Raw genomic sequence first — 15476 nt, 5'->3', positions numbered from 1 at the left:
TTCGAAAAGGAGCAGAACAACGGCTAAAGGTCCTCCTATTCAGTGCATGTTTGTTGAGTAGGCGAGACCTAAAAATAGGAAGCCCTGAATGTCTGAGAAACCAAGAAAGAATTGCTGCAGCACAAAGAATTAGGAAATGCTCAGTGCTTGAAATGGAGAAATAAGTGCAAATACTCTGTACCAGAGTACCTGCTTGTTTCTGAGAAGTGTTGGTACTCTCCAATTAAAAGTATTACGTTTTTCTTGATAAAGATCATTCCAATTTGTAAAGCGCAAACATATCATCCCTTAAGGTTTTAAGGCGCTGGGGGTTGTTGGGGAGATTAAGTGAGCTATTCCCCAGAGCCACATGGTGCTAAGTCAAGCTGCCGCAGGGGATGGAACTGTGAACCTGGCGCTCTGGGGTCAGTTGGTCTGACCGCTGCGCCACACCTCTCCCCTGAGAAGCACAGGTACTCTTCCTCTCATAAAAAATGCCTGGTACTCAGCACCGGCCCATTTAAAGCCTTGGAGTAGCTGGAAACAGGGTAAATGAAACAGAAACACTGCATCAACACTGTACTGAAGCAAACCGAGACTAAAGGAGCTCAGTGATGGTCGCAGGCCTCGACTATGAACAATGCAGCTGCCAGCCACAGATGTGCTGACATAGTAGAGCAAGGGCCCTTAGACTGAAAAGCATCCTAACCCTCAGAAGACCAGACATGGATCTGGGATGGAGTGTGAATCCAGAACCTTCCGGTCAGGTACTAGCATAGATCAACATTAGAAAAATCCTCGATGCATGCCCCCTAGTGGTGGGTACGAAAGCCCAGGTACCTACATGATAGTGTTGTACCTATTCTGTGTGCCTGTGGAGGAGAACGTTCACCTTCTCTGCCTGTGTAGTTCATATTCCTCTTGTGCGAGGGAAACTTGTACCACTGCTGGGTGTGCTGAGAGAGCTGCACTGAATCCGTGTTCTGCCCAGGCGGTGCCTCGTGTGTTTGGTTTGCAATTCTTTTTATTCTGTACCTTTGTGAGGGTGCTTGCAGTACTGCTGCTACTGCACCCTACATTACCTGTGTGCGTGACAGGGGGAGCTTAGTCTCCAATTGGCTAGTCCGTGCCAGGTACAGAATCTTGAGAAAATGTTTCTTCTTCAAACAAGGGAGAACCATTGACTTTGTACTGGTTGTTTCTGAAGTATCTCTCTACTAGGCTTCGTAAGTAATTTTTTTACTATTTTAAAATTGCTCTCAATGAAGTGTGCAAGCTGAAAGCGCCACCTGGAGGACAATATGAAGATATGCGTCTACTTCAGCAGTGGATAATGAACACATACCTAAACTGCGAATGTTTGTGCCCGCTGGGTGCGCTACCTGTTCTATGTGTAAGAGCATTGCTTGTACCAATGCTGCATGTGCTGAAAACTCATCAGCACAGCAGTAGATGTACAACCTCATTAAACAAATCCGGTTCCCTCCTGATCCTCACCTTATCCGAGTACTACAATCCATGTAATTACTACAGATCTGGAACATAAACAGACCATATTTCTATAGGGATCATATGGAACTAGAAGCCGCAGCATGGGAAGTGCTGTCAAGAGTAATCTGTAAAGCAGGACAGGCTCACACACTACGCATGCGAGCACCTACAGAATAATGCCGATGTTTTCTTTATTCACATTTACTTATCCGAGCTTCTTCAATGCACGGGAAAGAAGCACATGAGACCAGGGGACATCATGGAAGACTGGGTGGGGAGAAGCGCACGGGTGAGAGAGAAATAGGGCACTTGGCAGAGTGAGAGGGGGGAAGAAGTGGCAGAGGGAGGAAACGAAATACACGGAGACAACTGCAAAACACATACACTCTCATCGGGTGCTTAAATAAAAAGAATAACGTAGTGCTTTAAAAGTAAGTGGTGAGAGAAAACAAGTAATGATACCTTACTCCAGGGAGATACAAACGTAAGAAGAGAAAGGAAAGCCCACACAAGCCAATGAATAAAAAGCAATTGAATGAGGGTGGACATAACACCAACCAATGGTAATGAATGGGCGAGTTTTAAGCCTGGTGTAAAGTGACAATAGGTCTTTTCGCAGACAGACAGGTTTGCAGTCTGGTATGCAAAACCCAAACAGCAATCAATGGATGAGAAGATGTAGCGACCCCCTGAGCAATGTCTCTCCCCCAGGGCCGGACTGGGAACCCAAAGCTGCCCTGGCAATTTTGTCAGACCAGCTCCCGCTGTGCACGTTTGAAGCACTGCTCCTTTTGTTAGTGGGGGCCGATATTGCAGCACCACTACAAAACTGATCCCCTGTAACAAAACCGGCCACCATCACTGCAGAACCAGCTCCCACCCTTCCAACCTCCCGGGGAAAAACCCGATGCCCGCTATGGCCAGTCCTGCAGAGCTCTTCCCTTGGTTGCATCCAAGGTGCTGGAGCAGAATATCGCAGAGAGACGAACACACTTTGTGGAAGCCACAATCTCCTGTTGTCATTAGCAGGCAGAATTAATTCAGGACTAATAGAAGGACTCAACCAGTCAGTGTAGCTGTTCTGATGATTTGCTGCTCGCAGTGAATGGTACTGCTGCATTACCTTGATTCACTTACTATTCACAGCTTTATCGATGCTGTTACTCTGAACCTCCTTGCAAAAGTTGGTTTGCCAGATGGGGTATTGGCCTGAATCACTGATGTTATTTCATTCTTAACTAGTTTCCTTATGTCTTTCCTCTTTCTCCTTTCTACTCTGTCTCCAGAGTTGTGGTACCCCTGGGATTCTTGCTGCCACCATGCTCATAACATTTCCACTTGTCTTTTGCTACTATGATCCAGACACCCGGCTTCTCTGCGCAGTTTGGGGAGGTATCCAGGTGTTGCTGCAAACAAGTTTCATGCTTACCACTGGGTGTGTGCAGACTGCATGGGCGAGCTTTGGATCAAACTCAGACTGATAGAACCATGCGATGGTGGCACAATCGATAGTCAGCTGCCAACTTGGGGGAGAAGCCATAGATATCTACTACCACTGTTAGTGCTTGGAAAATCCTGGGTGTTACTTTTGCCTCAACTTTTACTCGACTGCCCCAAGGAAATGCTGTATCTGCTGCCTGTTTTTATTATATGTATGAGTGAAAATAGTTGAATGTTAAAAATGTGTCCAATGTACTAGGATTCTTCTTTCATGTATTAACTGCGTTGGAGCAAGTTGGTGATGCAGTGGAGGTGTAAAATGTACTAGAGGGGCCTTGATCGTTTAAGGATTACCCCAAAATACATTTATTCCAAAATATTTTGATATTGGTTGCTCTGGAGATAGACAGGTGACATCTAGCACGGGTGCCCTCCGAGAGCAAGGTTGCCAAACAAATCTGAATACAAACATGCACGTATTGTGCCTCTCACAAAGGTAAATGACGGCCTTGTTGGTTTCTTCGGATTCCTAAAAGTGAGTCAAAGCACACATGGTACATCTCTACCTAACGTCTTCAAATAATGAGTCCATCACAGGTACTGCTAGGATGGCGGACAAACCTGCAGGTAGCCAACCTCCGCTTCAGGCCATGGTGGAGCTTTAAAGTGGCACCGCAATCTGGTATACCTTTATGTGGATACAGAAACAGACTGTTATAATAACAGGATACTAGTTCTCAAAAAACAATTTCTAAAGTTGTTGCAGCTAATATTCGGGGATAGTGACATGTTTTCTATATTTTATGTAAGTTTCCTGCACCTCCTCACTAATCTCCCCATCAGCACTCCACTCATTCCCCTCCAACTATGTTTGGGCCACAGATCTCTTACTAATAAAGTGGGTTTTAGACTACTATTGTATTGGCGGAGGGTCTGGGCATCCCCAGAACTTGCGCCATACCGATTGGGCTTGGAGGATGTACTGAAGTTACCCAGGGCTTCTAGAATCCAGTCTTTCAGGTTTGTAAAATGCTGGCTGACTAAGATAGGATGTGGGAATATCTGGTCCACTCCTGAGGCTGCCTGTGGGACTTCAAATTCAACGCTCAAGGGTCTTCATCATCATTCTATTGATGCTTTGATTTCTAGGAATGGGAGGGTGGGATCCCCTACTGCGCCTTTTCTTGAGTTTAAAGAAGATTACATAATGGAAGGTTACCTAGATGAGATTAAACCCCCTCTTGCCAAATCGTTGTACATGAAAGTCCGGTTTGGGATCGCGCCACTCTGTTCTGTTGTGGCTAAGTGGCAGTTTACCTTTTCAGAGTGAGATGTATTTGGCCACTTCTGTCGTAAGGTGATAGAATCGAAATTTGCCTAGCATTGTAACGGTAAGTTTCAATTCTATTAAGGACACGGAGGCGAGGATTATGCTTTTTCCTTCTTCGCTGTTTTATTTACCCAACACACAGCAGCTAAAAAGCAATAACACAAGCCCTAAACCTCCAAACAAAGGTAAAAGGGCTAGAACATTAACAACATTTTTTATCAGAAACTACAAGTCCCATGACAGCAAGCCAGGCAGTCCACAGCGTAGTCCTTCTTCCATGTACAGCCAGTTAAGTGTTTCTCCTTATCTCCTCATTTGTGTGGAAGTGGGAGTTTGATGTATCGTTATTTTGGGGTTTCTTATGCGATTGTATTTCGTTTAGCCTGTTGCTCTGTTTCCTTTTCAGAGCCCCTAGCTAGTCGCGGGGACATTCGCGGTCCCTTACGCGACTTCACCCAGTTCGCGTCCGCCTCCGGCCGCTAGAGGGCGCCGGAGCGTCTCGCTGGTCCCAGCGCGGTCTATCTCCTCAGGGGAACCGCGCTGAGGAGAGCGAGCCGCCGGAGCCTGTTACCGCCTCACCGCTGCGCCCGGGTCCGCCTGGGTCTGTATTCTGCCCAAATTCCCCGCATTTAAGTGACGCCCGCTGGGGTCTGTATAGCGGTTATTACCGCGGTGCCGCCTACGGGCGTTTTTGCTGTCTGGGGACACGATTAGAATCCTGCTTCACTACATTTATTACAAGCGCGCAGGGAGGTGGTTAGACCCGGTTCCTGCAAGGGTCGGCGCGCTTGGGGTCTGTGTCCCGTCCACCCCCCCCCCCCTCCGGTTACACCGGGGCCAAAAGCGGCAGATTCAGTCTGCACCACACTTTGCGCAGGTGCTGCCTGCTGTCCTGATTTTTGCCTCGCAGTTCCCCTGCTAGTTGGGCCATGGATCAAGAGGAATATTATGAGGAAGGGGAATCCCATCAATACTTAAATGATGAGGAATTCTACACTGCGGTTGACAGCTCTATTTACCGCTGTGTGCAGGAGATAGTGGGCCCTATGGAGGACCGTCTGTCTGCCCGCATTATTCAGGAGTGTGAAAGGGTCACTCAGGCCCATCTAGGGGTCGCGGACCCGTCAGTGGTTCCGGCTAGCAGTGCCCCGCCTGCCCCTAAGAAGTTGTGTAAGGACGGGGTTTCTGGGGCGGCGCAGGGTGTGGACCGGGACGCCTTTGAGCGCTTGCGTGACGCTTTTTTGGCCAAGGCGACCGCGTCTACCCCTGCGCCTCCACCAACCTCGGGCCCTTCGGGGTCCGTAACCACGGGGCGGACACAGATGATGAGGAGGACTCTGTGCGCTCTTGGCGCCCTTCGGGCTCCGCTGCCGACCTGCCCCAGGACAGTTCGGGCATGCTAGACCCGGATGAAATAATGCATCCGCGGTCGGATGCCTGGACCCCGGGGGAGAAGGTGGCGAAGTTTGTCGCAGGGCGCCTCCGCAAACCTCTAGCGAATGAGGCGAGGAGCTGCCTACGGGGAGAGTGTCCTAGGCCGACATTGGAGGGCAAGGTGGCCCTTACCCCAGAATTAGACCCAAAGATGGCCACCTTCCTTGCGAAATTCGTTAAAGATCCTCGCAAGGGCATTGATCGCTCCTGGCGGTCCTGCCAGGATAAACTTTTGGATGCCATAGGCCCGATCACAAAGATATTAGACATGGCTGAGGAGGCCAAAGTGTCAGGGACGGCCATCTCTCCAGACGTACTGTCTAGTTGGGCTCAGATAGTGGTAGTTTTCCTAGGCAATGCCAATTGCGCCCTCTCAACCGAACGTCGTAGGTCCCTCCTAATTAAGTTGGACCCGAAGCTGGGCGACTTGGCCTCTTCTGAGGCGGGGGCGGTAGCCCAAGGGGGACTCTTTGGGGACCCTTTCATCAAAGAGTTGGGGAAATTCGTTTCCACCTTTACGTCCCTGGACAGGGCCCAGTCAAGCATTAAAAGAGTTTTTCAACAGCGTTTCTCCCGGGGGACTGGTCGCGGTGGGGGCCGCGCGACCGGCCGTGGCGGTCAGCAGCAGGCTGGCAACAGGAATCAAGGCTCCGGGCGGGGACAATTTAATGCCTCCTCCAACTTCAACACCTTCTACCCCACCAGAGGCCAGCGCTTCCGAGGCAGAGGTGGTTTCAAGAACTCCACTGGAAACAGTTCAAACGGTGAGTGTCATCCCGGCGACTCAGTCCGCATTGGGGGGCAGTTGGCTTTGTTTCCGGAGGCCTGGGCCGCGATCACATCGGACTCATGGGTCTTGCAGACCGTCCGAGGTTTTCACATAGAGTTTTACGATCGGCCCTATCAGCGAAGGCCTCCACATCCTATCGTTTTTTCTCACGCAGATGCGCAGTTGGTCGACAAAGAGGTCTCCGACTTACTGAACAAGGGACTTACTGAACAAGGGAGCCATTTGTCTTTCGGCGCAACACCCTGCCGGTTTTATGAGCAATCTGTTCCTTGTGGAAAAGACGGATAGGGGCAAACGCCCGGTAATCAACCTCAAAGAGTTCAATGGATGGTTGGTCTACCGGCATTTCAAGATGGAGGGTATCCATCTGTTGCGGGACGTGCTCCTTCCAGGCGATTGGATGGTCCGGCTGGACCTCAAGGACGCGTATCTGGTGGTGCCCATCCACCCTCCGCACCGTCGTTTTCTTCAATTCCTGTGGAGAGACCGGGTTTTCGAGTTTACCGCCCTTCCATTCGGGCTTTCCTCGGCGCCTTGATGCTTCATCAAGCTACTCCACCCGGTGGTGGAACACTTGCGGAGCCAAGGGGTGCGGATGGTTGTCTATTTAGACGACATCCTGTTGATGGCGCAATGTCCCAAGAAGCTTTTGCTTCAACTTCAGCAAACAGTGTCCCTTCTCCAAGGGCTGGGGTTTTTCGTGAACGAGGAAAAGTCGGTTCTCTCTCCTTCTCAGTCTGTGGTTTTTCTGGGTTTTACGGTGGACTCGGTACAATGCACCCTGAGTCTGCCTCCCAGGAAGATAGGCAAGATCCGTCACATTTTGCGCCAGACGATCTCGAGGTCTCATACTTCCCTCCGGCAGATTGCCCGGGTGGTGGGGCTGCTTTCTTCATCCATCCAGGCAATCTTCCCGGGTCCCTTACACTATCGGGCCCTTCAACGCCTCAAGGCAAGTGTTATTGCTTTTTGGCTGCTGTGTGTTGGGTAAATAAAACAGCGAAGAAGGAAAAAGCATAATCTGAAGCCTCCGGTCCTGACATAGAATCTATCAATCATGTTGTAATTTTCTGTTCACTTTGTCACAGGTATAGGAGGAAGTGGCTCATGCCGCTTTGCTGTAATTTGAGGTGTAGTTATTAGAGATCGGTGACTAGGATCCTGAGAAGAAATACTATCCAACCTATTGTATATGATGTCTCCCATTTCTTGCTGAATATGTGGAGAATCAGGCAAAAAAAGTAGCCCGTAGAAGGATTTTGTTTTAAAACTGGGAGTAAATATGATGTGGCTGGCATATATTACAAGGGGGTTTCAGATATATGACTGAAACAGGCCTTTTGTGCTGTCATTCCAATGAGTTTTATGAAAATCGTACTCATTTTGCCACTTTAGTTATACGATTGAACCATGCCCTTTGTGCTACTTTTGATTTAATTTGAGATAGTTTAAGTATTTATCTTATTGTCTGTTTTTATTAGCTTTATTGTATTTATATTTTTTTCTGATGTGCTTTTATGGCAGGTACCCGAATAAAGATTCATGATGATGATATTGTATCACAGTAGCCAGTCACTAATATTACTGCAAATGATCTCTGTAACACCCTCCCATTTCTCATTTGTGAGTTCCAGTTTACATCTAAAGGAAGCAACATTATGGGTGGTGCATAAAATATAAACAAAGCATTTCCCTGCAAAATGTCTGTAATAGGCTCTCACTCACCATGCACATTAAAAGTAAATGAAAGGGAAACAGTATTTTAAACAATGTGTTTAAGAATAATTCACGGTCATCAGAGCAAGACTCTCTACAGAACAGAGCTGGCTCCATCAGGGGGCCCACTGAAAGACTGGGGCCCTGGGCCAGAGTCCACTTTGCCCATGCCTTAAAATGTATCTGGCCCAAATAAGGGTGAACCCGGTCTTGTGTTGCTTGTCTTCCCTTTCAGGGAAAATGTTGCCTTGTTGTTAGGGTTAGACTGCTACAACTGGAGCAGGGAGAGGACTGATTTGCTTATGGCTGGGTCCAAACTGAGGTGGCATAGTGTGCAAATTAACAATATATTGGAATGTGGCCCTGAGTAGTTACCAGTGGCTGAGATTAATTCAAGCATTCTGCCCATAATTTTCAGCTTGAACAATGTGTGTAGGGGACCGTAACTCATTGTTGACTGATGGGATATGCATCCACTGAGGGAGGGCAGTCCACCAAGGAGCATGGGACTGAAATGTACACTCTCCAAGTCAGTTTTGGAGCCCTGGGATAACTCCCATGCACATTACCTCAGTTTTGTCCACTCCATCAGTCTGGTGTTTTGTTTAGCAAGAGGAGGTCTGAAAGTGCTGGTTGTACTGTGGAGGTCACTGTAGCACTGGAATGGAGCAATACTTTCCTCTTCACAAGACATCGGACAGACACACTGAATAGATCAAATACACCTCATCGACCACCATAATTTCAAGCCCTCACCTATACTCTATCCAGCTCTACCCCTCCCTGCCCTAACCTCATTATCACTCTTTTCTTCTTATTTATACTTCTATGGTGCTCTGTTTTTTAACTTTTGCATTGAAAAAATAATACAAAGGCCCCATTGACCTAATTTCTCTCAAGCTAACAGAACAATTGTCCCTAAATGTGTCAAGGCCTTGTTTATTGAGGTAATCTGGAGTCACTGGATATCTGCTGCATGTTGTGGTTTGAATAATTCCAGAAATAAGGATTTTACTGGCCGATGACTCCCAGGAGAATTTTTTTGAAATGATCGACCTAATGTATAGTTATTTGTTCATTTGATGAACCACAAAATTCACTAATTAACCCGTGTTTAATCCTCTGGTAGCTTGGCACAAAAGTATTCAGGCTTAACTTAGAGGAAATGCGTATAGTATTTTTTGCAGCACACAAACAGTAATTAAGTGAAAAAAATCCCAAGCCAATTTAGAAGTATAGAGTACATTTTAATTAATAAAATTATATCAGAATGACAAAAATCCAATCAGTGGAACCGATGATATTCAAATTCAAAGTTTTAGGTAAATATAGCGCCTAAAGGCAGAAAGCACCCCTCAGGCTTATCTGGTTGTGCTACACCAGGGAAAAGGAAGACGTTCGGGTCGATCGTAATGAAGCATGGGCCGGATACAGGGACCAGGTTAGTCCTGTTGAAAAAGTTACCTTCTCAAAGTTCAGCACAAAGAGTTCAGTTCACATTGGAGGGTGACGCGAGGAGCAGGGAGAGCATCGCAAGTATTTGTTGTTGTAGACCAAAGAGCAGGCCTGGTATCATGACCCGTTGTTACTGTAGCCCGAAGATCTGGTCAGGTGTCTCAGACTATCGTTGCTGGAGCTACATGTTGGTGGTCACCACAGGCTGTTGTTGTAGCACGCAGTGCAGTTCTTGCATTGCAGGTCGTCAAGTGACAGTCGATATAGCAAGAATAGTTGAGCTCACCAGAGCTTCATGCTAGCGGTCATCACGGTTGGCAGAGTTTTGGTGTGAACTAGCCCGTTTGTGGTCACGAAGAGCCCAAACCTTCGGAATTTCACTTTTCTTCACAGGAGGAGCTCAACTGGTGCTAGCTAAGGGTCCAGGGACTAGGGAGACACCTCTCTGGGATTAGGAACTCACTCTAGCAGAGACCAACAGGGCTGTGGCAGGTCCAGTGCAGCAGGTCAGCTGGTCAGTTGCAGGGAGGCCTCTGGAGCTTGTTGTGTTCCTGTAACTCAGGTAGGAGGTCAACCAACTGACCCTTGGAATCACTTAGGTAGCCTGAAATGAAGGGAGCAAGTCCATTCCTCTTCTTAGAGACCAGAGCAGGGCTCAAGCAGCAGGGTAGCCCTCAGGGTTCAGGGCGGTCCTCAAGCAGCAGGGCAGTCCTCTGTTGAGCAAGGTAGTAATTCTTCAGTAATGCCCACAGGGACAGGAGTGCGCTGAAGAGTGACTTTGGAGGTCCAGTTATACCTGATGCCAAGCTTTTAAGTGGTGGGAATTTTCTATAATACCCCCACATCTGGTTCTGGAACGTCCCCTGTCAAGGCTCCAAGAAGTCTGGGGTGACAAAAGACAAGTGTCCGGTTCCTTTGTGTGTGCAGGAGGCAAAGCCCTCTGTAAGTGGGGCTGGGCACAGCTCCACCCATAGTCATCCTGGAAAGATGACCCATGGTTTATTTTGCCTGGTCAAAATGGCAGTGTCAAACTGCCCTACATGCTGCAGTGGCAGGCCGCAGATGTTATAAAGGGCTACTTTAGTGGGTGGCACAATGAGTCCTGCAAGCCCAAAAGAAGCATTTTAATTTATATTACAGTACAGGCCCTGGGTACACGTAGTACGAGCTACTAAGGACTTACAAGTAAAGGTAATGTGCCAATGCATTGTAAACCAATTTTACCATGTTTGAAGGAGAGAGCACAAGCACCGTAACACTGATTAGCAATGAAAAGCGCTCATAGTCCTTATGCCATCAAAATCAAATTGAGCAACCGAAGGCAAAAAAAACTGGGGTGACTTTGCAAATATCATATGTAAATGAATGATTAGTTGGATTCACATCGGAGCAATTTTATGATTTTAGCACGAGAGAAATGAGCCCCGTGTGAACTTTATATATTTTTCCAGTACGTTATACAGGTTCCATATAGGTTTAAGGGGGTTGCCCCGTTGATAAATATTCAACTTGTGCATCGATCTCTCTCCTCACCCCTCCTCCTAAACTCCCCCCATTTTGCTTGAGTTGTTTTCTGCTTTCTTTTTTTCTTTTTATGTAAGCATATCTCACTTATTTAGTAAAAATTCTTTCTAAACTGCTCCAACATCATCTCGGGGATTGACGTTCTAGAAAAACATATAAATAAATAAATGTTGAGTTAAGGGCTGAGGCTGCAGGAGCAGCAAACTCAAGAACACTTGCTCATTGAAGTAATCATCCACTCGTTGACTCATCTGTTCAACCATCCATTTACTTATTTATATATTCAGTTAGTTATCCATGTATCCTTAGTCAATCGCTCATCCTCCATCCATACATATGCTGACCCATCCCCCGTTGACTATTTGTACATACAACCACGCATACAAACTTGCCAATCAATAAATAAGCCCTTTCACTTTGATTAATGCTATTTATTCTGTACCAATGCTTACTCTCTTTTTTAGGTCTTGCTAGCGAATGCAGCGCATGCGCTGCTTCGCTAGTGAGACTCTATTGTTGCTGCTTTGGTGCTGGAAGGTAGACAGGAGATGGCACGCGCGGACAGGAGATGTGCACTCCGTACGCGTGCACATCTCCTGTCTCCGGACGCTGACATTGCGTGCTTTCAGTTTCCCTCCCCCCGTCGGCTCCACGGAGCCAGCTTGTAATAAATAGAAGACAGGGGTTTCTTATAGATGAATATTGTATTTGATGCTGCAGCAACTGAATAGTTGAGCATGGATCTATAAGCGGCGGGTGCATTGTAACTGTGGTGCAACGCAATTAAAGGGACTAACAATAATTAGGCAAAGAGATTACAATATGCAGCATTTGCTTTGATTTAATCCGTACTAACTGTAGTATGTTGTGATGCTCAGTTTGAGAGTGTAAACCCCTATGCTTCGATATCACCACATTTCCGAAATTGTAATTTGATTTTGCCACATAATGCATTCATGGATTTTTAGTATATGCTTGAATCAATAAGTGCAAACTAAAAATAAATCTCTTCATTAATTATATATTTCCGCTTCATGTTTTTCCCTCTAGTGAAAAATAAGTGTCAGTCCCCAAAGTGTCAGCCCCGAAAAACGAGTGCCGGTGGGCCCCACTAGTAACCACATGTTCAAATTAATCACTGCCCACGGTACAAAACGGAATGCTCTTAAATGTAAGCCCATGACCAGAAATAGACTGGTACTTTTTAAATATTTGTGCTCATTCTGAAAGGTCCTGATATACATCAGAGAGCTGCTATGGCTTGAGTTTATTTTATTCAGTTTACCTGATGCGCTTGCGCCCAGAGTCCAGCCCGAAGGCAAACAAAACACAGGAAGTTTCTGGTGCTGAGGTCTTTGAGATCTTTTAAAACAAAAACAACTTGAGCTGTCCGGAAAGTCACCTGTTGCTAGCAGCATTATTACATTTGGATATGGAAATGAGTCGAATCTGTGATCTGTAGGTGAAAGATAAAGTTCCAAACCTGTGCCAGTCAGTACCTTTTTCAGTCGATTTTTTTTTATTAATACTGTACAGATTGTCAAGATGCGGAGTTGCGGAGTTCAATACCTCGTCGTAACAAGCATTTGCAATGCAATAGGTCTCGCATTTACACAAGTTTAAGCTATTGGCATTGTAAATGACAATGCCTTTTATTTATGTTTTAAAAAGTAAACAAAAATAAAAAGCATTGTCATTTACAATGCCAATAGCTCAAAAACGCGTAAATGCGAGACCTATTGCATTGCAAATGCTTGTTAATCTCATTTTGGAACTCTTTCCCAGTCGGTCTGCCCTAGGGCAGTCACTTCTTATGTTCAGATGGAAGCTTAGAGGGGGGTTACTGATTACCAGTTTGTCTTCTAATGACGACCAACCTCCGATTGATTTGTTGCGTCTTATGAACAAACTATGGAAATAAAAAGAAGAGACAGATGTCCATACCAATGAACCAGACGTGTTGAAAGAGCCAGTGTAATTTGATTGCTTGTGCTGTTTCTTTTGTGGCTTTGGAGCGACATAACTTATTTTCTCCTTTTTTCTCTTTATTTAAAGATCATATATGGGAATTTCGAAATGTATTTGCCCGACGGAATTCAGTTTCAGGGGCTATAGAGCTGCACACAACGCCGTGGTCCTCCTGCGAGTGTCTGTTTGAAGACGACAGTCGAGCCCTGGATTTTAAAGTCAAGTATCAAAATGGCGAGGCCGCACCACAAAAAATCGCAGACATCCCAGCCCTCCTTACTGAGAAATATTCAGGTGAGGATCTTGCACGGAGCGGTTTGTAGGAGAAGTGCCTGGAGAAAAGAATGAATCCTCTCCTTCATCTGCCCGTGCAGGACATTGATGTTTGGAATGATTCCCAACCCTTCAAAAGCCTACATGAAGTAAGGTCTGATAAAGGCAGTAGGTTTGGCTTTCTTACAATAATGATCTCGCCTTCCCATAGTGCTTCCCTCCACATTTCTGCACTTTAAGTTGCAAGTGCTATCGGGCAATAACCACGCCTCACACCAAGATGGGGTAAAAGGCTGCTTTATTGGACAGGTAGGCAGTACAATATAAATGCATAAACATATCCTAATACAACATTTTCCAAACTAAAACCCCCATCCTCTAAGCCTTGACTCCCTGCCAACTATTTCCCCAACTTTATTCATCCTAAACCTCCTCCCCAAACGCCTATCTCAATCTCCTGCCTACCTCTTGACTCCGACTTCTCTCCCCTGCTTCCCTCTGCCCAAACTTATTCCTAATGCCCCCAACCCTTCCCACCAGTACAGAAGAAAATTTAGCATAGCCGAAAACAAAAACGTAAATACATAACTCGCACAAAATGGGGGTGGATGGGCGGGCCAAAATCTTTTCGCCTACCTCACCTATTCTGAGGGAAGTGCGACACACGCGAAGCCGCTAGAGCTTGATGCTCGCGTCTCGCGTACCCTGACCAATCCCAGCGGCCCGACCCGGAACAGCCCAAGGGCGTACCATCGCCCGGGGTTGAACATTCTGCGAGTGTCAACCCCAGAATCCCTTCGGGCAATAACCACGCCTCACACCAAGATGGGATAAAAGGGCACTTTATTGGATAGGTAGGCAGTAAAAAATAAATGCATAAACATATCATAATACAACATTTTCCAAACTAACACCCCCATCCCCTAAGCCCTGACCCCATGTCAACTATTTCCCCACCTTTATTCGTCCTAAACCTCCTCCCCAAACGCCTATCTCAATCTCCTGCCTACCTCTTGACTCCGACTTATCTCCCCTGCTTCCCCTCTGCCCAAACCCATTCGTAATGCCCCCAACCCTTCCTGCCTTGATTTCCTCCAAATCTGCCACGAGGAAAAACCCTATCCCATGTGTTTTTCCTCCCCCCCCCCCCCCTTCACCAGTTTGTCTGATATTAGCATATAGAAAAGGTTCATATAACCACTGTCGCCAAACAGGATAAGTCTTTATTCAAATATGAACAATAGAAAGAAACTTCATGAAAAAACACTGTACTATCGCCATAACAGTAAATAAACTTCATCCCCACAAAATATATACACATCAAAAACCCACCCCCCAACGAATCCTGAAATTTAAGTAGAAGAATAACTAAAGGAAACTGTACCGGGAAAGGAAAGGGAGGAAGGGAGAAAAGAAAGTAAAAGAGGAAGGTGGGGGGGAGAAAAATAATGTGGGAGTAAAGCAAGGAGAAAAGGACTGTGGAGAAATGGAACAAACAGCAAGATGAAATGGTATGTAACCATAATACAGTTAATAAAAACTAAGACCATACAAGGAAGCTGTCGCTAAAACAGTAAAAACACTCAACACCATGGATTAATATGCAAAATCCCAGCAATCATTTCCTGTATGTTCAGTAGATACATTTCGTTCCCAATGAAAGAGAGATGTACTCCATCGTGATGAAAAAACTGAAAATCCGCCCTGTTAATCTCATCATGTAACAACCAATAAAAACGATTAATAAAACAAAAACGCCGCAAATCACAATTTACTTTCCTTCGCACCCTTTCTATAGCAGTGAAACTGTCCGCCCCTCTCCATACTCTCCTGGGCAGAAGAGCTGTCAAGATGATTTGCGTTCCTGGCCATGTCTTCAAGAAAAGTTCAAGATCGGTCCTAATGTCTATTAACAGCCCCAAACCTGATAATTGGACAAGGTCATTCTCCCCCAGGTGAATCAAAAGCAAATCAGGCATGCGTTTAGAGGAAAATTCGCTAATCAGCAGCAAAAACTGGCCCCATTTCATCCCACTCTTCCCCCACCACGATAAAGAAATAGCAGCTGATGAAAAA

The 15476-nt window shown here is 46.2% G+C and overlaps 1 protein-coding gene across 2 annotated transcripts in view; it reads left to right on the top strand.

Moving 5' to 3' along the window:
- SHLD2 (shieldin complex subunit 2) overlaps positions 1-15476 on the top strand; it is a 1133281-nt gene that overhangs the window by 767227 nt on the left and 350578 nt on the right. For both annotated transcript variants that reach the window (XR_015295898.1, XM_086922015.1), the window contains exon 6: positions 13215-13421. Coding sequence is in view for 1 of the 2 variants with exons in the window: in XM_086922015.1 (XP_086778141.1) it covers positions 13215-13421 (207 nt within the window). In the remaining variant the exon portion in view is untranslated. The remainder of the gene's footprint in view (positions 1-13214; positions 13422-15476) is intronic.

Source organism: Lissotriton vulgaris, chromosome 5 (assembly GCF_964263255.1).
Source record: "Lissotriton vulgaris chromosome 5, aLisVul1.2, whole genome shotgun sequence".
NCBI lineage: Eukaryota > Metazoa > Chordata > Amphibia > Caudata > Salamandridae > Lissotriton > Lissotriton vulgaris.
The sequence above is the reverse complement of the archived record's forward strand: the minus strand, read 5'-3'. Positions and strand labels throughout refer to the sequence as shown.